We start from the raw sequence: 25,952 nt of genomic DNA, 5'->3' as shown, positions 1-25,952 counted from the left end.
CAAAAGACAGTTGCAAAAGTGGTTAGCAGGTGAATTTGATGGTTGAAGCTTCTGAATGAGAAAAGAGTGTGTTCATGTGTGTGTGTGTGTGTGTGTGTGTGTGTGTGTGTGTGTTGCGTGCGTGTGTGTGTGTGTGTGTTGTGTGTGTGCGTGTGTGTACAGGAAATGAATATAGGTCTATGTAATGTCCCCAAAAATGCCCTAGGACCAGGCAGCAGAAAAATGAAGCCAATGCGGAAGTGCCACAAACTGCAGTTCCTCAATTGGCCACTTGAGGCTGGCTCCAAAAGCGAGTCAACCCCATAGACCCCCATGTTAAAACACCCAACTTTACAGCAGAAATAAACATGTTTACAGCCTTGTACAAAAAACGGTTTTAGTCTTTATAGCCTGATGACAACTGTACGGGGGAAGAATTTTTATATAACTCACCCATTTAAATGTTATTAAGGTTTAAAGTTATGCATAATTAAGGGCGTGGCCGCTTTGATTGACAGGCGCTACCACAGAGACACCGTTGGTCAGGTAACACAACCATGGCGTAACCCCAGATTCACAGAGTATAGGCCTGGCCGTCGTTATTTCAGTGTGTTTTCAGTGCATGAAAGTTAATTGTAACATATTGGTCGACGAAAAAAGTCTTATTCAGCATTTGGGTTGTACTTAAAGACCCTCTAAGGAGTAGTTCAGTTTTTTCCGGTAAGCACATTTTGTTTTAATGGTTTTAAGTCGCTTTTTTTCACTAGCAAAGATTAGCATTAGCATTAGCATTAGCACAGTTAACCATAGTCTGTGAATGCACCGTGCTAACCAAGCAAGCAGCTAGCCGCTAGCATTAGGGTCTGGCTCCAAAAATCCAAGATGGGGACGGTCAAAATGCAAACTCGAGGCTTCAATACGTGAGTCCACAAACCAATGGGTGACATAACGGTGGCTACATCCAGTATTTTTTACAGTGTGTGTGTGTGTGTGTGTGTGTGTGTGTGTGTGTGTGAGAGAGAGAGAGAGAGAGAGAGAGAGAGAGAGAGTGTGTGAGTGTGAGAGAGAGGGAGATAAAGAAAGAGAGTGAGAAATATATACAGGCTTAAGTGTTGGCACATGCTGTGGTAATATCAGGAGAAGGGGAATGGAAGTTATGCAAACAGAATTTAACAGATGTATTTACTGTAATTATAGCTGTGCAATACTGTAACCACCCCCAATATAACACTGCTGTTAAAAACAGAATAGCTTCCATGTCTGAACAAGGATATCCTTTCATTGCCTCATCTTGCAATATTCATGTTAAAAACCAAATATTCCACCCAAACCTTCATATTTTTTTCTACATTGTGGAGGGGACCACATGTACAGCACAGATTTTGTGTAGGTGATGTTTCACGTCAACTGTGTTGTTACTTGATAAATGATGACTTCAATTTCTAATCATTTATGAAATCAGTCATTCAGTTTTCTATCAGTTGACTCAAAGATTGAGCACTAGCCTAATTGTTTTAAGCACTGTTATATTGGCTTTTTTTAAAGTTAAATTTAGCCAGTAAACAACACTAACACTTAATCTTTTCTATATTACACACGAAAACGTAGCAGACTTAATCTTGTGTAAACTGGCAAATATTTCCAAGTTGTTCGTTTTACAAGTAGGTTGTTTATTGAAAATTCATATTCTCATTTTCTATTATAGGCCTTCAAGTGTATGGCGAGTATCACCATATTATAACAGGATTTTTTTCGTATCCGCGTGTCATGAGTGGCATAACTGAATAGTTCTAAGCGTGTAGTTTATAATTGTTAAGTGTACACAAGCAACATTTATGGATGAAAAAGAGGCAAAATAGAAGATAATTATTGTGGACATTTGAGCACCAAATAAAGAAATAATATGAAAAGAATAGAGCAGCACTGGGGAGCTAATAGATGAGAAAAGGCTGAGTTAACTTTCAGCGGTGCCCTTTAATATACTCTCTGCACCAGGTAATGTTGGTGTGCAGTGGCAGAAGAGGGAAATAGCTTTTCAGAATCGATGATGCCTCTCAGAAAAGGGTTTTGCTAATGCATTTACTGAGAATGCAGGTTCAGGACACATTTTCTTATTGCTTGATGAAACAGGAAAGGATAAAGACTTTGACAGATGAAGAATGGATGAATTGATCAAAATGGTCAAAAATCTATATGCCTTGAAATTGTATGCCTCAAACAAATAAAAATATTGATTCTGTAGTCATTTTAACAATGTAAAAACAATCCTATAAAAACAATTCCAATTCACAAACCTTAATATAACATAGTACAGCAGGGGCAAATCAAGCCGATGTTCACGGTGACTAGTAGTAATGAAATGTAGTGATGAGTATTGTAGCCTACTTGTCAATCATTTTCAAGTCCAAAAGTTAATAGAAGGTGGGCTCTGGAGTCATTTCAGTCTATAAAGGACGCTGAGTATAAACATACTATGAATATAAATTTGGCTAGTACCACTTGGAAAGCAAATGTTAAAGCCACTGTGAAGTCTGGAAGTATAATATCATGTTGGTGAAGAAAACATTTTGGATGGAGGGACTTAGCCTAATCATAATTGTGTGGATACAAAGCAGATATGATTCATTTTAGCTTTATGCTTTTCATCTGATACCACTTCCTGTTCTAACACCATTACTCAGCTGAATAGGGGTTAGAAGAAAGTTAAAATATTTCAAATCTCTGTACCATGGTATCCAGCATAATGCATAACGGCAGTAAGCAGGCACATCAAATAGTATGTATATTGGCAAGTCACACAAGAGCGCACAATTAAAGAGAGATTGAGGCGCTATCCAAGAGCAAACCCCGGATGCACCCAAAGACTGTCACTTTCAAATGATGTCTTGATACCATCTGTGCACTGTTGTTTCGCCATCTCCTGTAATGATGCCCTAAAATCTTGAGCACATAAATGCCACATCTCGTTTGCATAACTGTGAAGAGGCTCACATTATATAATATTCCAGTTTTTCAAACACCAATCAACACAGTCTTGCACAGTGTAATTCACTTCCTCCTGGTTTTCATGATTCAATATTTTACCTCCTCTTGATGTCCCTGGCATCTATTTGTATGCAAATTAATTGCGTGACATCAGGCAACTGATGGAAACACTAGAAGCATTGCAGCATTTCAGGCATATTAGGTTATGAATCTGCAGTTGATCATATTCATCTCGTGCATCTTGTTGGAAGTATTCACTTTAGGTAACTTCAGGCTTGGAGTCAGTTCAGGGAAATGCCAAACACAAAAAAGCAGCTTTTTAGGCATGACAACACAGCACTTACAGTACCTCAAGGTCTGACTGATGCTTGTACATCAAGCAGGATGTCGGAAGTCAAACAACGATCAGTCAACATGAGACTTGTGTACTGTTCCCTTAGTCCCTGACATTGCTGTATGGTGCGCTATGGTGTTAGCATGTGAAGTTTTCAAAGTCAATGTAGTTTCATTCATTCCATCCAACCAACGCACCAAAAAGGACTCTCATACTTGTTCATGATTATATCTTCTTTTACCTCTCATTAAAGACTGCAAAAAAAGAAATCATTAATTCTGGACATGAGGCTAAGACTTTTTGCAGCAAGCAGCCTTATCTGGTTAGGCATTGCCCTTTAGTAATGTGTGGCTGTTATGGTCTACCTTTTTCCCTTCTGTACCCATTACTCACAGTGATAGGGATGGGTTGGAGCTGAAACACTGTGTTTCCTCACAACTGTTGTCCGTTTTTATATCAGTGAAGATGACAGAGAGCAACAGTGGAAAAAAGAGCTGCTGCAACAGCTGACTAATACGTGTGCAGACTAGAGACTTACTAAGACCTCAAGAGAATCCTGCTGCAAAGACTTCTCTCCAATGAACATATGTATATGATATTTACTTATTCTACTACATCCATACATTTTATGCTTACATTTATCTAGAGAAAGCTGGCATGTGTTAAATAGTAATCCTCACATATATACTTGGCAAATGACCAGCATATCAGTGTTCATCTGTAGCCCATCAAGGGTTAACCAACAACCTGACTGGAGGAGTTGCTGGTTAACTAACAAAGTTAGACACAGTCTGATACTGTCTGGGACAGTTAGTGTTGAGTTAGGAGCTAAAAATCAATCAGAGTGCAGTGTTTAATGATTTTAATAATTTGCCTTTTGATCAACCTGTCAAGCAAAAGAAATAATAATACATATAAATACATATAATACAACAATGCATGAATCTGAAAACATCAAGTGATCACTAAAATAGTGTTGATTGCACAATTATTGGATAGTCTAACTTTATTCATCCAGGTTTCAGTGTAGAACCACAGCTCACCTGAAGTTCACCTCACTTTTGTCCACATTTATACAACCATTATCTCATTCAAAGTTAGCATGTTTCCTCCTTTTCCATGCAAATTGTAGCTTAAATTAGTAAGACAAACTATTCTTCTTAAAATGTGTGCTTCACGTTGATACAGTCCCAGACGAGATTTTGTGTTCTTGCAGGATTGGGGGGTTGCCTAGCGACGCACTAATCATAGTGTGTTGTCTTATGTATTTACTCATTCATTCAATATTTGTTCCATTTTGACTGTCACGACTAAAAAATCTGTATCTGTTGGTAGAAATAGTCATTATGTGTGGGATATAAGATCAATAATCCTAGCTTTTTCCCAGCTTTAATGTTTCTACATACACACACACACACACACACACACATACTAACCCCACTTTCAGATTTTATGAGTGATGTTGCTTCGCATGACGTCCCAGATCAGAGCTCCACTCTGATGTGTCAAACTGCCACTAGACTGGATCGTGACCCAGATACAGTATGTTTCTGTCACAGATGAGAGATGCAGATCAATAGTCATAAAAGCTCTGGAATAGATGGCTTAGTAATGACTTATATCCCTGGTTTAGAGAGATCAAATGAGTTGATCTTTACCTGCTAATGAATAGTGGCTTACCCTCAGTCTGCCTCTTCTTTTTTCTTTCCCTATGTATAAAAATAAATTAGGAGAATCCCTCTCAGTGTTACAGTAATTTCTCTCTGCTACACTCCCTGTAATTTCTTTCTCAATTTTACATGGTTAAGTGTACATACAAAGATAGAATGCTGTGGGGTTTAAGGGCAACAATGGTGTAAACAGTGTAAAATATTTAGGACTGTATGGAGGGAGGATGCTGGGACATAACAACACATTGTAGTTAGTTTAACCCCCTTCCATTATTATTCCATCATGATTCCTGCAGCTACAGGAAGAAAATGGTCAATAGTGTCTCACATGTCACCGATAATATGTATGTTCTCATTGTGCATTGAGTAATTAACTGGTTTGTGTTATTGCAAGCCATAATTTGATCTATTTCAAACTGTATAACACTTTCATTCAGGTTTTAAAATATTTTCAGATATAAGGGATTCCTGAGTTTCTATGACGACTTATGTTTTAAAGTATATCATTTTATATCACCTCTGTGACCACTGGATCACCTCTGGGATTCATTAGGATATTCCACAGCCCTCCTGTTGAATCAGCAGCTACATTTTCTGACAGGGTGTCTATAGAGGCTTTGAAAGAAAGCGCTTTGATGAAATATAGCTACTGGTTTGGAGTCACTCTCTTCTCTAACTGCAATACCTATATTCATATTCAGATTAAAAAAGCTGTGCTATTGCTTTTTACCCTGCAGTACATATTGAGCTTCTCTGTGAAAATGGAAATTTTATCTATAGCATGTACATATCTTCAAATCAAAACCAAAATTTATCTCATTTTTAAAGACGAGTTCAAACTGCTCTGAATGCTTCATTGATTGCTAGCATACTTACAGCAATGCACTGAACAGTTTGTGGCCATCTAAAAGATACAACTGTTTACTAGTCATGAGCAGCAGGAGAGTTGTGTTTAGTAGGAGGCATCTACCTTTGGCAGATTTGCATCATTAATTACTCCTCAAGCTTCCAAAATCTGGTCAGATTATTGTGTATATACATACAGTAAGCATCCTCATGCATCCCCAGTCATACACGAACAGTTTGGTGTATGTTTTTGTTATGGTCTGTTTTTATCTGTGACCCATCAAAGTTTTTACTATCCCTGGATTAGAAGTCTCTTCACTGGCAAAATTCAGTTGTCCATTTGGTGGTGACTAACCTCTTGTTTTTCAATACTTGAATGCATTCTGTGTGGATGTGAGCTTATAGTTACATAAAAGCTCTCAGATAGGGATGGTCCCCAAAACTCGACAGAAAGTAGCAGTTGTTGCATCACAGAATGAAAAATATGATGCCACTCTTTGATTCCTTTTCAGCAAACAGCACCTGACCATGACCTGACCTGACCACCAGTCAGCTAACGTAATCAAACAAGCCTCTGCTGGTCTCGGGCCTTTTTTGGTCTAATATTGAATATTTTTATATTTCACACTATTGAAAGATCAGTGTGATATCCATTGTGATATAGGACAGAAATATAATTTGAAATGTTTGTGATTGAGATATGTTTAATGGTGAATTTTGTCTTACTTACCCTGGTCTGCAGTTATGTGTTGTGTTGAAATTAACAAAAAATGTTTCTTGGATAAAGCCATCCTAAAGCATTATTTTGGCTGTAAGGAAGTTTTTATGATCAGCATTGTTTCAGCTATTTCATTAAATCCCAAACTACTGTAGTACTTCTCTGTATGGGCTGACTTCCAAGCTTCCAAGCATGTTGCAGTTTTGGCCACACCTTTATTAATGATGTCGTAGCAGGTGTTTTGTTTTTGGTAGCTATGGGAGGCACCTAGTATGACATAGCTTATCGCTGTGTGTGTGTGTATAAGTGCAGTACCCTTGGATACTATTTGCACTTTTTCCAAAACTTAAGCCATTAGGTTCAGCTAACCATTTAGCCAACAGGACAATATGGTGCAGTGCGCTCATTATGTACGGTTGGCTCATTGCAGAGGAGGTGTGCTGGCACTTAGCCTAGCAAGAGCCTGCTGCGTGACAGTTTCTAACAAGGGAGCAAACGGCTTAATGTGATTGGCCATTTGAGATGTTTGATTGCGTAAGGTAATGATGTCTAAATGATATCAATGATTTTATATCTCTGTGTGTTAAACTACAGTATTTCACTGAATAAGAGAAACTCATTTTACTAATGTTAATAGTGCCTTGTAATAGATTGAAGAGACAGCTGTCAACAGTTCAAAAGCTCTGGTTCGTCCAGTTCCAGTAGTGTATGTAAGTTAGTGTTTGCTCTAAATATTGACTGAATATCAGTCATTAAATGTTTATATATTTACCCAATTAGTTTACTTGGGTTGCAGAACTATGTATGTGTAAGCCCTGAGTATATACAGGACATACACATACTGCCTGTATCTCTCGTTACAGCCAATCGACTTCAGGTTTGGCTTGATGTTTCAGAATTGACCGCACATAATTTTAGTAACCGTTTGTGCAAGTCCAAATGAAAAAAGAGTGACAGTATTGTGCACTAAAAAGCACAATCCCTGATTCCCCTGTGTAGCATAGAGTTGAGCCCGGCACAGTGACATCCTTGACCTCCCCAACATCCCCAGCATGCCTTTTAAGAGTTGTGGTGGTGTGTGGAGAGATAATGCAGTGCATGGTATGAAACAGGTCTTAATTGGCTGGCAGGCTTTATGAAGTTCTCACTGGGGAGCCCCATTGATTATTAATAGGCAAGCTGCATCAAAGAGCCACTCCAGAAGCAACCCTGGAAACACAGAGATCAACAGATACTGTACATCCACAACTTTCCGTGGTCCCAGAAAGAGAATTCATAAACATAAGGAAAGTTAATGAAAGCAGGAATTGTTTGAAAACAAGAGGAAGAACCAGGAGCAAGGACAGGAGGAGAAAAATCAGTGAGGAAGCTGCGTGGTTATAGATTTCAATATGCAGTGATTTCTATCACTTGTTCTTTCTGCCTTTCCTTGATATACCCTCTATGACTGCTTTTTGTCACAACTCATTGAGAACGTCCAGGGCAGCTTTGTTTAAACCGTCTCACCTCACAACCTCACTGTTGTTTGGTCACAGTATTCTCTTCTTAGTTTCTTTGCATATCATTGTTTGATTTTACATATTTATAGGACTGTCTGTAAAAGAATGTGGTACCACAAACTAGTGTTTAAAATGTCACATCAGCTCCAGCGATGCATTGCCCAGACTCAGTGCGAAATCTTCTCTGACAGAAAGTAGAAATAGCCATGTTCTCAAAGGTATTCTTTGCAGTATAGGCAAAAACAGAGATACAATAGGTTTTCCATTACATTAAAATGTTTCTCTCTGTCAGTTTGTCACATATCCAGTTCTGTCTGTAGGGGTGACAGATTGAAAAGCCATAGTGAAGGAGCTTGCCAAGCAGGATTTCTCTACTGCCTAGCCAAATCAAAACACATATTGATATTATAACTCATAAATGGCATAACATTATGATTATCCTGTTGTGTGCCTAGGAATATTACTGTAGTTTTCATGTATGTGAGCTGTCTGTGTGTGTGTGTGTGTGTGTGTGTGTGTGTGTGTGTGTGTGTGTGTGTGTGTGTGTGTGTGTGTGTGTGTGTGTGTGTGTGTGTGTGTGTGTGTGTGTGTGTGTGAGAGAGAGAGAGAGAGAAAGAAGTGGGGGCACATCTGCTTGCTGTGTCAGCCCATGCGAACTGGATAGAGACCGTGGCTTTGGGATGTGGTGCAGCTACTGTAGAGTATTGATTCCAGAATCTTTTAGCGCATGACTAATTTTCCATATGGGGCCTCTGCATGTGGCCCCGGGGCTCTGGATGGGTCAGGCAGTGTTTTGTTTACACTGAGTGACTAATCCCTGCGAGTTGGCTGTGTATATGTGCGTATGTCAGAAAGAGGGAAGCTGTGTGTGTGTCTGTTGACACTTTGACTATGAGGAAGGCTACTGTAACAAAGCATCCCACCGTATGTGTGCACACACACATTCAAACAACAATACTTGCAGTTCTATAAGCTTTCACAGGACAGTTGAAAGGTACATACAGTGAGAACATTTTCTCCCACTGGTTAAACTGTATTTTGTTATACAGCCCTCAAACATTCATAGATGAGATGTTTTCATGTCTGGGAGAAAAAAACATTAACATTATGACCATAAGACATCCACTAAAGATATAGCAGATTCATACTTGTTACAGTAATATTAAGTAATGGGGGCGCCTTGGTAGCCAAATGGTCACTGCCCACGCTGAATAACTGCAGCGTCCCTGGTTCAATTCCAGCCAGGAAGCATTATTTGTGTCACACCCTTCTCTCTCTCTCCCCTTATTTCCTGTCTCCCTCTTCACTGCCCACTATGCAATAAAGGCAAAAATGCCAAAAAAATAAATAATTAGTGATGCCATGAGGCTCTTGACCTCAACAAATTCTACATACATGGCTTCTCCAGACAACCGGAGGCTTGAAGTAGAGGATGAATTGTCTTATCCTCTACAGCAGCCTTAGAAAGTCCAATCCTGTCAGGTTAACAAAACCTTTGGTGGATTTTCAAGCCTCTGTTACAGGACATGGAAGATAAGTTGCTGCTATAGGGTATCAGAACATTTTCACACTGGATTATGGAACAAAGATTCTTTTCAGACACACACCGGCATTATGTACTATGCAGGGCACATCTTTGTCTTCTCTAGCAGATTTAAGTCCTGTTAAACATGAAGTTGCCTCATCCCTTTCCTGGCCAATCAACATCAACCATTCTGCTGGTAGAGGAGAGCAGCCATCAGCCATTAATGTCAAGACCAAAGCAAATTCACCAGCGTCTTCTTAATGTCCATCAGAAGAGTTTTAGGAGTTGCAAGCATAGCTAGGTTATACCAAAGGCATTGAACCATCTAGTTAAATTGCACCAGCCATTATATAAGAGCTAAGAGAGCAGCCACTTCCATCTTAACAATCTGACTTCTGATGCCTCAGCTACACCCTCCCATTTCCCATGGAGCCATCCACCTGAACTCCGGTATACAGTCCTATATCTGTCCCTCTCCGAAATTATGGAAGAGAGCCCTCCTCCAAGTCTGACACTAAAGTGTGCTCCACTTCCTTCAGTTACTCGTGCAAGTCCCACCAGAGGGAAAGAGGAGGAAACCGAGGCACAAACTGAAAAGTCAAAAATCAATACAAATTATAATTTAATTCAGTGAATCTCAATATCCAATTCTCACCCAGTATTACATTTCTTATGCCAACTTAAATCTCGCATGGATTTGATATCCGAAAAATTGATATTAATCGTATTTTATCTCTATTGTCTGCTCTGTTCTGAGGTCAGTTTTATTGAAAGACTAATCAGCCTATTATATATCTGGTAGCCTGAAAAATCCCTTCAAACACACAGGTACTGCAGAACACCATAGCAGACAGCTAATTCCATATTCTCTCTTTTTGTTTGATGCTTCTCAGCCTCACCAATGAATGACCAAATTCACTATGAGGGAGAGGGAGGTAGCAAGAGAATGGGATGTTTTAAGGGACAGAGAGATAAGGAATATGTGTGTGTTTGTGTGTGTGTGTGTCTGAATAAATGTGGCCCCAGGTGACTTCAGTTTGTGAGTGGCCGTGACATTTGCTTTACCAGGTGTAGAGGAGCGTGAAGAAGACTCTGATGGGGTCTGTGAACAGTTATCACATTTACTCCAGGCCACGGGCTATGTGGCTGGTTTGTCAAAGCTGACTGTATGCAACGCTCTCCCTCCCTTTCTCCCACCCTCTCACTGGCTCTCCCACCTTCCCTTTTCTGTCATCTCTCTGCCACCCTCCCTTTTTCTTCCACGCTCCCTCCCAAATTTTTTCTTGGCCCACTGACTGTCTCAGCCACATCCTCTCTGACCCTCTCTGCTTCATGCTACCTTAGCCAGCTGCTTACCTTTATCTTTGTCCCCTCCTCTGCCTCCTTTTTTTCCCCCCTGTGTGGTTGTCATAGAGAGAAGCAGGTAGGACTTGCTGATGGCCTGCAGTGGACTTAAGTGGTGTTTGTGAATGTCCTCATGTAGAGCTTTATGGCAAGGGTTTTTAAAGCCTAGCGGATGTTTCGGATACACGCATATATTCAACTGGATCCATGCACACACTGCTTTGTATGGTCATGAATTATTCACTTTGTTTTCACTGGGCTGGAGCGCATGAGATGGGGTGAGAGGGGGTGGGGTGAAAGAGATCTGAGCTGAAGAGAGAAGAGGCAGTAGCTGTTAGCTAAGGCATGGGAGCTAGCCTCCTTATAATTCTAGTCCACTCTCTTAATGTTCCCCAGCAATGGAAGTGAGACAGAGAACCTGGACTGCAGTGGTAACCTATAGGTACACCAGTAGCTCCCATTTTTAGGTAGCTATTTTGCCTGCCAAGTCTCTTAAATGCTAAAAGATATCAGCACACTGTTGTTAGAGGTGCAGGTGGATTTTGTCACTATACAACTGTAAGAAAAGATGATAAATGATAATATTAAATTATTATCCACTCTAAGGTATGCTAATAAAATTTAACTGTTTAATCAGATAGCCCAACCAGTGCCAAGTAATTACCTGAGCTCTTATTCAGTTTATGCAGCTATTTTAGAAGTGTAGTATAGCATGAAGGTCCTCTTTATGATTGATGATTTGTATCTAAGGAAGTAGGTAAAAAAGCTTTTATGTTTTGGGCTCCTTCTGATTGGAAAAAGTAACCTGTGAATATCTGTTTTCTGTCATCATTTGGCTTATTTAAAAATGTTTTGTTTTCTTATCTTACAACAAACTGCCCATGTTTTCAGTGATACTATCACTGCTCCTTTATAGATTGATCATTTTTCTTTTGTGTGTCTAGACTGTGTCTAGTCTAAGGTTGTAACTCTTCTGTTTTGTTTGTTAGTTTCTTGTTTGTCTGGTTGTTTGTTCTTTGTTTTGTCATTGTTGTGTTGTGTTTTATTGTGTCTTGTACTGTTTTGTGTTCCATTTGTTTTGTGAGCATTTGTTTGGGACCCCCCTGAAATGGGACGTGATGATACATCTCATCTTAATCTGAAATTAAATTCATATGTTTATAAATGTGGGTGTTTAATGTCTATTCATATATTAGACTATCCTAAGCATTACATTGTAAGTGGGGCTGCAACTAATGATTATTTACATTAGTGGAAAAGATGTAGATTTTCTTTTTATTCATAAATGAATAATATATTAATTTTCATAAAATGTCAGAAAATATTGAAAAATATCCATAACAATTTCCCACTACTTAAAAGTAATGATTTCAAATTGCTTTTTTTTGTCTGACCAACAGTCAAAACAAAATACTCAATTTTTAGTGATAGAAAACAGAAAAGCTTTTATCCTTGTGCGTGAGAAGCTGGAATCCATGTGTGATTTGTATTTTTACTTTATTTGTGACTAATGCAGTTTATCGCTGGTGATTGTTACAGAGAAGTTTTCTGTCTGTCATCTAATCTGTTTATTTTACTTATTGTTTCAGCTTTGAACAATCTTTGGGACACCGTAAGTTGTGTGTCTCGACAGTCTGAGAACATATTGTAGAAGCCGTCTATACTGCACTAGAATATTAGATACTGTCCTCCCAAGAACAACGACACAATAGGTCTGTCACCTTTAGTGACAGATGCCATGTAGCGGCCATAGTAATTATAACTCAGAGCAGTGGTGCAGTTCAGATGATGTATATAAAAGTTGACAATTTTCCTCATTCGGAGGAGGTGGGGTGGATGGAGGCTATGACCCAACAGTGGACTTTGCCTCAGGAGACCACGGTTTGTTTCTTGTTCCCAACCGCAAGTCGGGACAGTTTTTCAAAAACTGTAACTAGGATTGTACCGTAACCTTAACCCTGTGGTTATTATTGTAGCCATGAAGACAAGGGTCAGCTAACTTTAAGGAAGTAGTAACTTTAACCCACACCACATATCTCTCTAACCTCAACAAAATGATCATTTTAACACAAACCATGATCTTTCTCTAAACCTATTCAAGTGTCTTCTGTCCCTAAACTTAACCAGACCTTAACCACAGCATTGTCACATCATAAAATATCATGATTTTTTTCAACAGTGATTTTTAACGGTTTTGGAAAGGACAGACAAATGATGTTTACCGATTACTGCTGACAGGGGCGCCATATTAGAAAACGCTCCTGTGTGTCATTCTGGAGTGCATGGTCAAACAACGTATTTGCTCATTTAATATGGAGGACTTGTTGGAATATTAAGGTAGAAAAAATGTTTGATCAAGTTTAGTAAAAAGAGCACTGCATATTAACCCTCAGTCTTTGTTCCCTGTCTTTTTCTCTTGCCATTTGTCCAAACAGATAACTTGTTCCTTGTATGTAGATCTCTTCAAGCGCTGTTGCCCACACAGTTTATCCTTGTATGATGCAAGTAGGATGAAATCCCTCCCTGGTCCTGCCCCTGCTATCTAGGGGAATCATTGTTGCTTATTGACGGCAAGCCATCTCAGGTCCCTCTGCCACATTCCCAGAACTTAATGCTCCTAATTGTGTGATCTGTTGTTATTTATCGTGCAATTCATTTACTCAGATAATTCTAGATAAGAGTCACTTTGTATAATTTAAGTGTTGCATTCTGGCTGCTGATACTTCTTTAAAGGTGTATTTGAAACCGCATAGCTTGTACACAGCTTACAATTAAAATATCTTTAAATCTTGATTGAAACTAGTATGAAAATGTGTAATTTGTGGAGGGGGGTGTTTGAAATACATTGTGTCAGTTTTGCAGTACATGACCCATTGGAGTCCCATTGGACCATGGATTGCTATATAAAATGGGAATATTGAGCTACACAACAAGCTCAGGGTAACAGTTATCCATTTTCCTTGCCCTAAAGACCTCGCAGACTGAAGCTGCATACATGTAGAGTAATCAGCTAAATCCTCTAATGTATTAGGGCTACCTGCCATGCTCTTTCTCCAACACTAATGGGATTACATACTGTAGAGTGTCCAGCGGTGGTGGAGCTCTCACATGCAAGTCTCTGTAGTGCAGGGAGATACTGTACACCTGTTTCACTTTCTGCTGGGTGAATATCACTTGCAGACCACTATTTACAGTAAGACTTAGAATTATTTAAGTCCACACTATATTTTGTTATAATCATGCGATAGGGAATTATTTTGTGAGCTATATACTGTATCTTTCTGAATAATATGTGTTTACCTCAGCTGAAAGCAAACATGTGCCTCCAAATTAGCGCAGTGGTATCTGCTCTGAGACTCTCCTGTCAGTTAAGTCTTTCCACAAGGTCATTGAGCATGTAGGATAGCAGCAGGATTTGTTTTTAAACTCTTTTCTCTGAGAAGCTCTCTGCAGGAATCTGAGGCTTTTCTGATATAATGAGGTGATATTTTGGCTAAAACTATCATCACAGGAAATCCAATGAGACACACTGGAACTTTACAGGACAGGGAGAAAGGGAGGGGGTGGAGTTTCTGCCAGTGGTTCCTTGTCTTCTAAAGTTTCAGTGAGACACACTGAAGCGTTATAAGATGGGGATAGTCCAGGATAGGTCAGGATATCTTTTCTTTTGTTTATTTCCAAATCTTGACATCAACAGCTTCTGTGTTTTCTCTTGGCCATATGGAAGTCTGATGATTTGATTAGAAGATTGGAAGAGATTCCATTGAAGTGACGTGTATGTAACTTTTAAGTCTACAAATTTGTTTATTTTTTCATAAAAAACAAGAGTGAGATTTCTAAGCAATAAAAATAATGTACCACACACACCCTAACTCCCGTTATGGCTGCTACAGCCTATTTTTTGAAAGTGGCCGGGAACAGAGACGGATCAATGCACAGGCATTCTAGGCACATCCCTAGGGCCTCATTGCCACTAGGGAGCCCAGACAGAGGGGTGATGAATATCAACTCTTTGTTTAACATATCTTTAAAATATATAAAATATTTTAAAAATATAAAAATCCTATCTAAAACTTTATTTCAGTGTTTATATATTATTTATGTATTTTTTTTAAACATACAAAATGTTACTTTAGTGCCAATGTGCAGGAAAAAGTACAGTATTTCTGGTTCATTGGAGATCATACTTGTATGTAAATGACAGAGAGGGGCTTTACACAAGTCTCTCTTGGGCTCTGTAAAAAGCCCACAAGCCAGCCTCAGTAACTGGCTGCTAGCCCCAACATTACATTAACAGAGCAGCAGTTGGTTGCAACTTTGACAAATACTGAGGATGATTCCTCTATGACACAAAAACACCACCATTAGTAACAAGAATGGATAACGGATGAAGACAACATATCAACAACAATGTAGAAAGGGTGTTAAAAGCAGGTAAAACCTAATTTACTGCATGTGTCCGTGTGTGAGGACGACTCAAATATATGATTATGAAAACAACAGAAGAATAAAGAAAACATAATTTCTAATAGCCTACTCATTGCATCGTCTCAATGTGCTATTCCTTATACTTCGCATCACCTCACCTGGCACTCTGTGATCATTCAGCTGTTGAAATGGCTGCTTGCCTCATTTGGTATACGCTATTAATGACTTTTTTATACATACTCTGTAATGGTTTTGCATGTAGTCCTCATTCATGATGGATATAATGATATTTAGCATGACGTGTTGCATTGGGATGTGAGTTGCATTCAGATTTGAGTATGAGTGTAGGGGTTAGTATAGTATTTGTAAGCCCATGTCTATCTTTGGTGTCAGGTTTTTTGGTAGTGTGTTACCTTTTTCAGCAGCATGTATGTTGAGCCTGTACTTCAATAAGTCCTGTAACTCTATGGTCTTTATACCCATAGTATATTTAACTTTTTTACATGTAAAGTGGGAGGAGGAGGGCATGCAACAGCCATATTCAACCAGAGTGCTAAACGTTACAAGTAAGAAAAAAACAGCAGACAGGGTCAGCAAAAGAAAAAAGAAAGTAACAAATAGTGGAGCAAGGCCAGAATAACCTTTGGTCCAACAATAACTTGATTGAAAGAAACAAAGCAACAGTTTGGTTTCCTTCCTCAGAGATGGCATCTTCTTTACTTGACTGGTAATGGAACTTCTAACTTTAGCTTCTTTTTGCATTGGTTAGCGCAAGATGGGAACTGTTAAAGTATTGTACCAGAGGCTTAAAATTATCGTATTTCAGGAAAATGATTGCACACGAGTCATAACTAAGAGGACAAATAAGTGTAAATGTGTAATTTCAGTAAAAACTAGGGCTGTAGTCTGCTGGTCAACTGGTCGATTAGTTGGTTGATATGCTCTCGTCCGACTAAATTCTCATTGGTCGAATAATCTCTGTGTTATTTTCATAAGGAGAAAAGTGCTACATCAATAGCTTTCCAGGAGTAATCCATTATTTCCTGCGGCGGGAGGGACAGACTAACAAATTACCTGTGAAAACAACAGTGTATTCAAAACACCCCCGTTGTTTTCACAACTTTGAACTCGCCCAACCTAATGGCGACTGCAGGGTCTAACTGTACTGAACATTTACTGAACGTACTGAATGTTTACTCAATCTGTGTTTCTCCATAATAACAATGAGAACCCCTGCCAGGCCAAAAAAATTGTTTTTTAATATTTGTAATCGACAGCGTTTGGGAGTCTCTGTGCAGCGCTGTTCCGGTACGTGAGTCAACCTCTGTTGTTGCCTGGGAAACCACTGGTAGTGTGGCTCCGATAAGGAGTATATTTGCGTAGCAAGTGGGGAAAGAGCGAGGGGCAGAGAAGTGACGGTGGATGCGAGCGGGGCAGAGGAAAAGGTTAGCGGTAAGTTGTCAGTCTGGCAGTAGATGTACAGTACAGACTACAGTGTGTCAATTAATAAATGCTAAAAAGTCACGTCTGTTGTTTCCCCAAATGCTGGGAAAGTAAAGGGGGTTAGCTCCAAAGTTAGCAACAATGGGTTAGCCTAACCTGAAGACACAAAACAGAGAAATACAGAACAGAGAAATGTGTCGTTGCCAAATTTACTGTGCACTCTGTCCCGTTACATTCATCCACCGTCACTTTTCTGCCACTCGCTCTCTCACTTAACCACTCACTTGCTATGCACATTATGCACTGCCCTATTCCTTAAAAGGAGCTACACTACCAAGAGTTTCCCAGGCAATAACACAGACGTTGGCTCACATTTTGGAACAGTGCTGCACAGAGGCTCCTAAACGCTATTGATTTCCGAATGAATGATATTTGGCGTTATTTTTGGCATTAAAAAAATATTTTTTGGCCTGATGGGGGTTCTTGTTGGCCTGGCAACCCGCCAGGCCTGTGCAATTATAGGGGAAACACTGGTGACTATTACAAAGTAAACTTATGTTAGAATTATTTTTATTAATTAATTATTTGTCATAATTCTAACTGCACATGTAATCAGACACATCCCAATTGCATTTATTAATTTATCAGCTCCTCAGTGAGTTATGGTCACTTGTTAGCTTGCCAGTTTGTAACTTAGCTTGTCATCAACAGACCTAAGTTACATACTACAGCCAGTCAGACTGAAGATGATGTGGATTGTGATGTTAGTGGGATTATTTACTTGTTGGGTAATTCGATAACTGCCTGTTACCATGGCTTGATTTGTCACCCCTGTCGAGGTGAGATCCTTACTGTTGCTAGTCAGTCAGTCAGTGGGCTTTTGGTGAGTATAATGCTAGTGGTTAGCAATTATATTTTAGCACACAACTGCTGTGGGATCAGATGTTTTAGGTCACAGTCATTAGGCCAGCCATATGCCCAACAAGGAATGCCACAACAATAAAACAAAAAGTATTATTATATTATATATAAAGTAATAGTTTCCCCCCTCATGTACATTAATGGGGTGGACAAAATATTAGTAACATTTTTCAATATAACACACTCCAGTACACCACCACCACCCACTACAACCTTAATAATAAACATAAAGTAAATTTATCACCTTTCTGACAATGCCACACAAACCAAAAATGTATAAACTTTGTAAAAGTAGAATTTATGGCAGAGCTGTTGGATCGCATTAGATTGCACAGGTGTTCCTAATAAAGTGCTTGTTGAGTGTATATCTGCATGAGTGTGTCAACTCAAGTGCCTACATTATCTTTTGTAACAGCAGCTGGAGAGCTTTCATCACTTGCATTCTCCCTGAAGTGCTTGCTTTAAATTCCACCCAATAAGAAAATGCTGTCTTGGGGCTGTCGGGTCAGCTTGAGCAGTGATGGCACTGGGAACACAATGGAGCATAGCACTGACTTAAGATCACAATTAATAATTTACAGACCTGCCACAAATGTTTCATGGCACATTTTCCTTCCATGAGAAGCTCACTTGTTTAACTGGCTGTGTAACTGGCAATATGGCAACACTCAAGCCCTTAAGTATTTGTCACCACACAGAGGTCATGTATTGATCTTTTCTGATAAACATTTCCAATGTTGTCTTTAGTTTAGAGTTCAATTGAATGTGACAGCATTATCTGCATAGGCCAAAACCTTAAGCATATTGGTTGATCAACACAAAAACAACACGTCTTCATGGCAGAAAACATCACAGTAACAGAATATGTGATTGCTTTGGGATGCCTGTTTTAGAGCACACGTGGATCAGGATCAAGGTCAGATTGATATTATTTGTTTAGTCCTTAATCACAGTCCCAGTCTCGAGGCTTCACAGGGCCTGCATGATGAAACAGAAAATAAAAACAGCACCCCCTACGAGAATGACCCTCAATGAGTAAAAACTCCCACGAAAACCTCATCTACATTTATGGCAGTTTGTTCTGTCTGTGCGTCACTGTGTTTGCCAGGGAGCCATTTGATCAGCGACACCCCCGACAGATAGATAGCATGAAGGCCAAATCCTGTCCAACATTGATCTGGCCAAACAACCCTCCCTCCCCCGCCCCCCTCCTGATGTCACACAGTGTCAGTGCACCATAGCTAGAGCAACAGTATTTTTATTACTGTGACAGCAACAGTGTCACATTATCACCACCTTAGCATATGCTGAATTCAATTTATTTTACATTTGATTTATGTAGCATGTTATAAAAGTATCAAACTTAAATTAGGCTACCTTTTTGTTATCCCATATGAAGAACTGTAATGCTGCTGCCATGAAACACTATTCAAACACACTTTCAGTTAATTCCAAAGATCCAAATATTTTTATGGAAATGATGATTAATCCACTCCTTCCATTCTGCTTCTTGTCCTCTGTTTTTGTTTTATCTATTTTATGCTATTTAGAGATTGAATGTGCCTCATTTTATGCTAATTGCCTTAGAATTATCTTTTGTGCAAATCACAGATTGGAGTTAAATAATTTTACACTATTCTATGAATGTTATTCATTCAATCTTGCTTCGTGTCTGCATCTGTTCTTTAGTTCCAAGTTTCCTTGGTACTTATCCTCTCTTTGTGTTTTTACCCTCTATCTCTCTGTAATCTCCTATTACCCCCTCCTCTTTGCCCATTCCCTCTCTGCCACCCTCCTTCCCTGCTTCTCTCTCCCTGCCTCTTTTTTTCTCCCAGGCAAGTGATGCGCGCTGCAAGAGGTGTGTGTGTTTAGTGTGAGCGAGAGCCATCGGTGTGTGTGTGTGTGTGTGTGTGTGGAGAGAGAGAGAGAGACATAGACCGAGCCCCTAACACGGAGCATGCCTCTGCGTCCAGCAGCCGGCAAACATGAGCCACCCAGCCCTCCACGGCAGGACCAGCAGCAGCAGCAGCACACACACACACACTCACACACACTCACACACCCTTACACACACGCAGCAAACGGCAGCCAGGGGGCCAGCACTGACAGCGGCAGCTCCCGGGAAGAGGACAGCGGCGTTCCCGTTCCTGTCAGTGTTCTGGCTTTCCGTCCCGGTGCAGAGCGGAGCCACAGTGCAAGAGCACCCATGGAGGAACCGACAGGCAACACTGTGGTCATCCGCATTGGAATCCCAGACCTACAACAGACGGTAAGAGCTCATTCTGTAGCCACTGCTGGAGAGAGGATAAAAGAGAGGGAAGCTGCCTCTCCCCCTTCCTCTCTGACTGGGTCCTCTCTACCTCTTCTGTCTGCTTTTTGTTTCTGTTGAAATATCTTCAGTTTCCCCTCTCTTTTACTTTCTTTACAAGCCTTTCTTCATCCCATCCCCCCTTTTTCTCTTTTCCCTCTCTTTCTCTTTTTTTTGGTATGCATACTTAGTGGCTGTATTTGCTTGCTGGCGTCTTGGGGTTCCACTCCCCCCGCCTCCTCCATTGATGTCTCGCTGATAAATCTACCTCTTCATTAACTGGACTTCAGCTGACTTTGACAACTGGCCACTTAGGGTGAGAGTGGAAGAGGGCGGGGAGAGGGGGAGCCAAAGAGAAAAGGCATCATGGATACAGAAGGCTATGAGAGGCATTGTAAATCCTTGATAGGACATAAAGCAGAGATGCAAGATAGTTATACCTGAACTGAAACTTTACCTCAACCTTTGTCTCCTTCTTTCTGTTGCTCCTCTGTGACCAGTTGGACCAAGAGATCTAATCCTACATTCTTCGTAATAAAATCGTTACCCTGCAGTTCCACTGAAGATGTAGCCTGTGTCTGTGTAGTATTACAGCCGCTGAAAAAATGCAGAACCATTAGCCGGTGACATTGATCCTTTCTTCCCTTTATTTCCAATTTTCAATATAGAGTATGCATGAACTGTCCCTCTCTGCACGAAATGCATACCGAATTGCATCTGTGTCTGCATCTATTTGCTGCAGAAGGTGGCACAGTGCAAATTTCCAGATCTGAGATAAGTTTATTTCATTAATATGTCTGCTCAGCTAATAAATATGGATTCAGCAACAGCTATCCTATAGTGTATAATGACATCCATTCTTAATTAATTATTCCGGCAGTGTTTCTTTTAGCTTTGTCTTTCTAAGCAAGTACTTCATTCTTTAAAGTAAGGACACTATTCACATTAAAATGTCATGTAAAGTCATGAGTTAAAATTATCTTGAATAGAGGGTGATTGCCTGGGACTGCACATAAACGCAGAGAAGATGAAACATTTTACCCTCCATTGGCTGTAGAATGAAATGAAGTGGTATCAATTCAACATGTATTTAACCCCATGTATTCTCTCTCTGTCCATCTCTGCCTGGCTCCTCTCAGTAGCACATATAAGATCAGACTGTTAGTAAGATACCATGTGACAATTTCTATGTAACAACACAGCATTAAGCTTTTTTATTGATGTGCCTCCGTGTCAACAGTCCCCTACTCACTCCTGTTCTGCTCTCACATTTCCACAGGAGACATCTCTAATGGTATAGCAAAATGCTGATTACATTTACAGCCTGTTAATGCACACTTGTGCTCAGGTGCTCCGTTGGCTCTCTATAGGTGGCTTAGTTTGAGTGTCCTTTTAATTCTTTCTCTAGACATTGATGGCAAAGCCAAGAGGTTGTTTTTGTGTTTGTTATTGTTGATTACCTCATTGTTGTTGGCTACTTGGCTGAAATAACCCATTGTATCTTAGCAAGGCTCTGGCACTGCATGCCAGGAATAAAGACAGGAAATAAAAGGAGAGCAGTTGAAAAGAAAGCAGAGAATTCCCCAAAGGTGCTGCAGAATCGCCGTCTGTGAACAAAAAACGTTTTTCTATTGAGATCAAACACTTGCACACACACACACACACACACACACACACACACACACACACACACACACACACACACACACACACACACACACTCAAGTATGTACATACATATCATATAGACTTGTGGTTGATTCATTATATAAATCGATATTTTTTTTCCTGCAAAATGCAAGATTGAAACATATTTCTTAGGACATTATGTGCAAGACAGTTGAGCAAGAATAATGAAAGACGTGCCACCACCTGGAAGGCTGTCATCGTTATGCATAAAAGATTATCAAAGATTACCAGATGCTTCACCTAAGAAAAGCACAGGCATCCAGTTTAATGATCAGTTTCAGCACAGACAGAAACATCCATTCACTAATTCATGTGCTGCTGCTGTTTGTGTTTCTTGACAAAACGTTTGCCTGATATCTGCAGACAGCTGGCCAGTTAGTCTTGGATACTCGGAAGGTAGGCGCTCAGGCTGAATCCAAATGTTCGGACTTCAACGCACTTGCAAACTCGCAGACTTCACAGGCACATTCCCAAGAAGTCTGCAAGTGCCGAGGGTTGTCCAAATCCATAATCCATCAAGTCCAAATTGGGCCTCAAGAGGAGTTTCTTTGGACTTCCAAGGTGTCGGCTTGTTGTGCAGACTTCACAGCAATATGGATGTGACTATGTAAAAGAATTTGTAGAATCATGTAGAGTCTGCAGGGCTAGATGATATTCCGGCAGAAGCATTGAAAGCTGATGTCGAGACCAGCGTGGCATTGCTCTACCCCCTATTCATGAACATCTGGGATGAGGAGCAAGTCCCATCAGAGTGGAAAGAGGGCTACCTCATTAAGCTCCTGAAGAAAGGTGACCTAAGTTTCTGTTCTTACTACAGGGGGATAACACTGCTGTCCATCTCAAGCGAGACTTTCAACAGAGTCCTCCTGAACAGGATGAAAGACACCATTGATCTCCAGCTCTGAGACCAACAATCTGGCTTTTGCAAGAACAGATCCTGCACTGACCAGATCACAGTGCTGTGTATTATTTCGGAACTGTCACTGGAGTGGACCATGCCTCTCTATATCAAGTTTATTGGCTATGAGAAGGCGTACGACAGTGTGGATAGGCGGACCCTCTGGAAACTGCTGAGACACTTAGGGGTGCCTAAGATCACTAACATCATCAGCAACTCACCGATGCCTTCCAAGTGCAGACAGGAGTGAGGCAAGGATGCTTGTTGTCACCTTTCTGGTTCCTGTTGGCCATAGACTGGGTCACAAAGACATCCACAGCTCAGAAGAGGAACGGCATCCAGTGGACACTCTGGACACAGTCGGATGACCTTGACTTTGCCGATGGCCTGGCCCTTCTTTCTCACACCCAGCAACAGATTCAGGAGAAGACTAACAGGGTTGCAGGGAGGTTAACATGGTTGCAGGGAGCTCAGCTCACCTTGACCTCAATATAAGGGAAGAACAAGGTCCTTAAGGTTAACACAGCCAATCTTACCCCCATCACGCTGGAAGGTGAAGCACTAGAAGAGGTGGAGACCTTCACTTACCTTGGCAGCATTGTTGACAAACTGGGTGGAACAGATGCTGACGTAAAAGCCTGTATTGGTGAGGCAAGGGTAGCTTTCCATCAGCAGAAAAATGTCTGGGGATCCTCAGATCTGACCACCAACGACAAGATCAGGATCTTCAACATCACTGTGAAGCCTGTTTTGCTGTATTGATCAGACACCTGGAGAACAACTGTCACCACCATTAAGAGAATACAGACATTTACCAACACCTGCCTCAGAAGAATCCTACTAATTTGCTGGCCAGATATTATCTGCAACCAGTACCTGTGGCATTGATCAAGACAGCAGCCTGGAGAGGAAGAGTTCCTCTGAAGACGCTGGAGATAGACTAGTTACACTCTTCACAAACCTGCATCCAGCACCACAAGATATGACCTCTTTTGGAATCCACAAGAGAAAAGGAAAAGACCAAGGGAAAAGAAAGACCAAGAAACACCTGGCACTGTGACCTGGGGGCAGACGTGAAGAGATCAGGCCATACATTGGGACAGCTGGAGAAAATGGCCCAGGACCTGGGATGCCCGGATAGCCTTTGTTGGTGGCCTATGTCCAAAATGGGGCCGCAGGCTTTAAGTAAATACGATATTTACTTTTGATGACATTTGCTTTTTTCACTTTTGTTGGATAAGTTTATGGATGTAGTGAGGTCTGACAATGCACACGCAGATTATTCATTCATCCTGAATGCTTAATAATTTGAATAGGTTATTATAATCTGCTAAGATAGACGGACATAGGTTGGTTTTTGTCCATCTACAATGTGACGGTCCTCATTTGAGAATATGAATATAATATTTGCAATGTTTAGCAATTCATGTAACTGGAATATTTTATGAGCATTCTGACCAGACTTGTTGTGGCAACCATGTAATGCAGCAGATGCTGCACATATAATGCATAAGTTACCAATATTGAAGCCATTAAGAACCACTCGGAAAAACACTTGAAATAAGTTACAGCATCTGTAATATCAATTAATCTCCATGGAAACACTTGAGGTCTTAAGTCCCGTCTGATAGCACCTTTTATGACTTCACGCCCAGCATCCTCACAGAGATGAACACGTGGTATGTGCGTATATCAAAAATCCTTAGTCCATAAATCCAGAGAGTATGTATTTGGATTCAGCCAAACTGTACAATTCAGAATCTGCACACTGTTCAGTCAACTCCCAGCATTTCAGCACTCATAACCAGAGATGATGCCTCATCAAAAAACACAAACCCTGTGAGCAGAGTGCAAGAGAGATTTAAATAGTGGTTATCATTTGATGTAATTCTTGTATATATTATATATGTTACAAATCAGTGTTCAATGGTCAATGTTTGCTCTCAATTCAGTGTGATAGTAATGTCACTGTGACACTGTGGTATAAGAAATCCTATTCCTAGGCAAGTTGAACTCTTGAACTTGTTTATATCTGAGGGCTGTTTGCTGACCTCTGGGGTTAGCTAGAGATATATTTACCTTAAGCCTATTGTTTGAGAAACTGTCTTAAGCCTGTTTTTTTAGAAACTGTGTGGACAGGATGTTTTTGTTTGAAGTTATTGACTGACCATTAGGTCTCTGTCAGATCTGTATGACCATACTTGTTTGTACGAAGGTATAAAAGTTTGTGGAAGTGTCCATTTAGGGACCTAACTGCTTTTAACTTTGCTTCTGGAGAGGAATAAAGCTGTCTTGTTTGTGTTCGCAATCTTTAAAGAAAGGGCTGGCTTTAGGTAAAGGGCCGGATAAACAACATGCTTTTTCTCCAAAAATACAAGATAATTGTATTTTTGTTTTGTATTTTTGTATTTGGACATTTGTATAATTGTTATTGATTGTGTAATGGATTGTACAGTGTCTACAACTGCTTCAGCAAGTAACAATGTTTAATGCTCTCTTGTGTCTTTGTGTGTTCTTGAGTGAGCCATGCAAAAATTTTCATGACAAGAGTCAGCTGCCACCATTAAATTCACTATAAGATAGCCAGAACCAGCTAGCCACCTGGAGTCACAGCAGTCCTGTAAACTGCAGCAGGTGCACGTGTAGTGCAGCTATTCACTACACTGTTTACAGGACTGTCGTGACTCAACACAGCCATATAACCAGCTATCATCTATGATACTTTATGGCAAGTAATCTTTTTGTGCATGTTTCAATAATAAATGATTTTCAACATTTAGACATTTTACACATTGTGCAAAAACAAAAATTAAGCTAATGAATTCACTCTATCACCCAACCCTATTTACATGCACACTAACACACACAAACATGCACACATGCCCACAACTCCTAATCCCATTGCCAAGGGACTTTCCTTAATGTGCTTATGCACTGTAAAGACACTCATCAGATCACTAGTTTCACTTTCAATGAGTCACATGATTCTAATATATGGACAAACAGGCAAGAACAGATACAGCGCAGCACACAGTAGTGTAGTGAAAGACGAAAAGACAAACAGAAAAGCAGCCTAAAAGTCTGACAGACAAACAGAGAGGCAGATGACAGATGGCCAGACTCTGACAGTTTGAATCTTTTATGGAGCAGTCAAAAGTGACTTGTGTGGACTCTGAGTGAGCAGGAGATTACACTAGAATAGTCTGCCTGAAGTAGGATTACATTTCTCCTGCTGTGTTTCAAGCCTGGATCAGGAGAATGAAACCCCATGCAAAGATCACACCATGCACCACTTTTCCTTTCCAGCAGGGGAGAGGGGAGAAGCAAGGCCTCATGTAGGGTAAAGCCAAAGTCTGATATGGCTT

At 40.3% G+C, this 25,952-nt stretch overlaps 1 protein-coding gene across 6 annotated transcripts in view; it reads left to right on the top strand.

Annotated features, from left to right (window-relative positions):
- Positions 1-383: 383 nt before the first annotated feature.
- shank3a (SH3 and multiple ankyrin repeat domains 3a) overlaps positions 384-25,952 on the top strand; it is a 174,236-nt gene continuing 148,667 nt past the window's right edge. For 4 of the 6 annotated variants that reach the window (XR_006096128.1, XM_042410918.1, XM_042410924.1 and 1 more), the window contains exons 1-2: positions 764-899; positions 19,528-19,961. Coding sequence is in view for 5 of the 6 variants with exons in the window: in XM_042410918.1 (XP_042266852.1) it covers positions 19,650-19,961 (312 nt within the window). In the remaining variant the exon portion in view is untranslated. Of the gene's footprint in view, positions 403-503; positions 526-763; positions 900-19,527; positions 19,962-25,952 lie in introns of those variants that run through there. The other 2 variants (XM_042410919.1, XM_042410920.1) reach the window with 2 other exon arrangements.

The sequence above is a fragment of the Thunnus maccoyii genome, chromosome 5 (genome assembly GCF_910596095.1).
Source record: "Thunnus maccoyii chromosome 5, fThuMac1.1, whole genome shotgun sequence".
NCBI lineage: Eukaryota > Metazoa > Chordata > Actinopteri > Scombriformes > Scombridae > Thunnus > Thunnus maccoyii.
The sequence above is the reverse complement of the archived record's forward strand: the minus strand, read 5'-3'. Positions and strand labels throughout refer to the sequence as shown.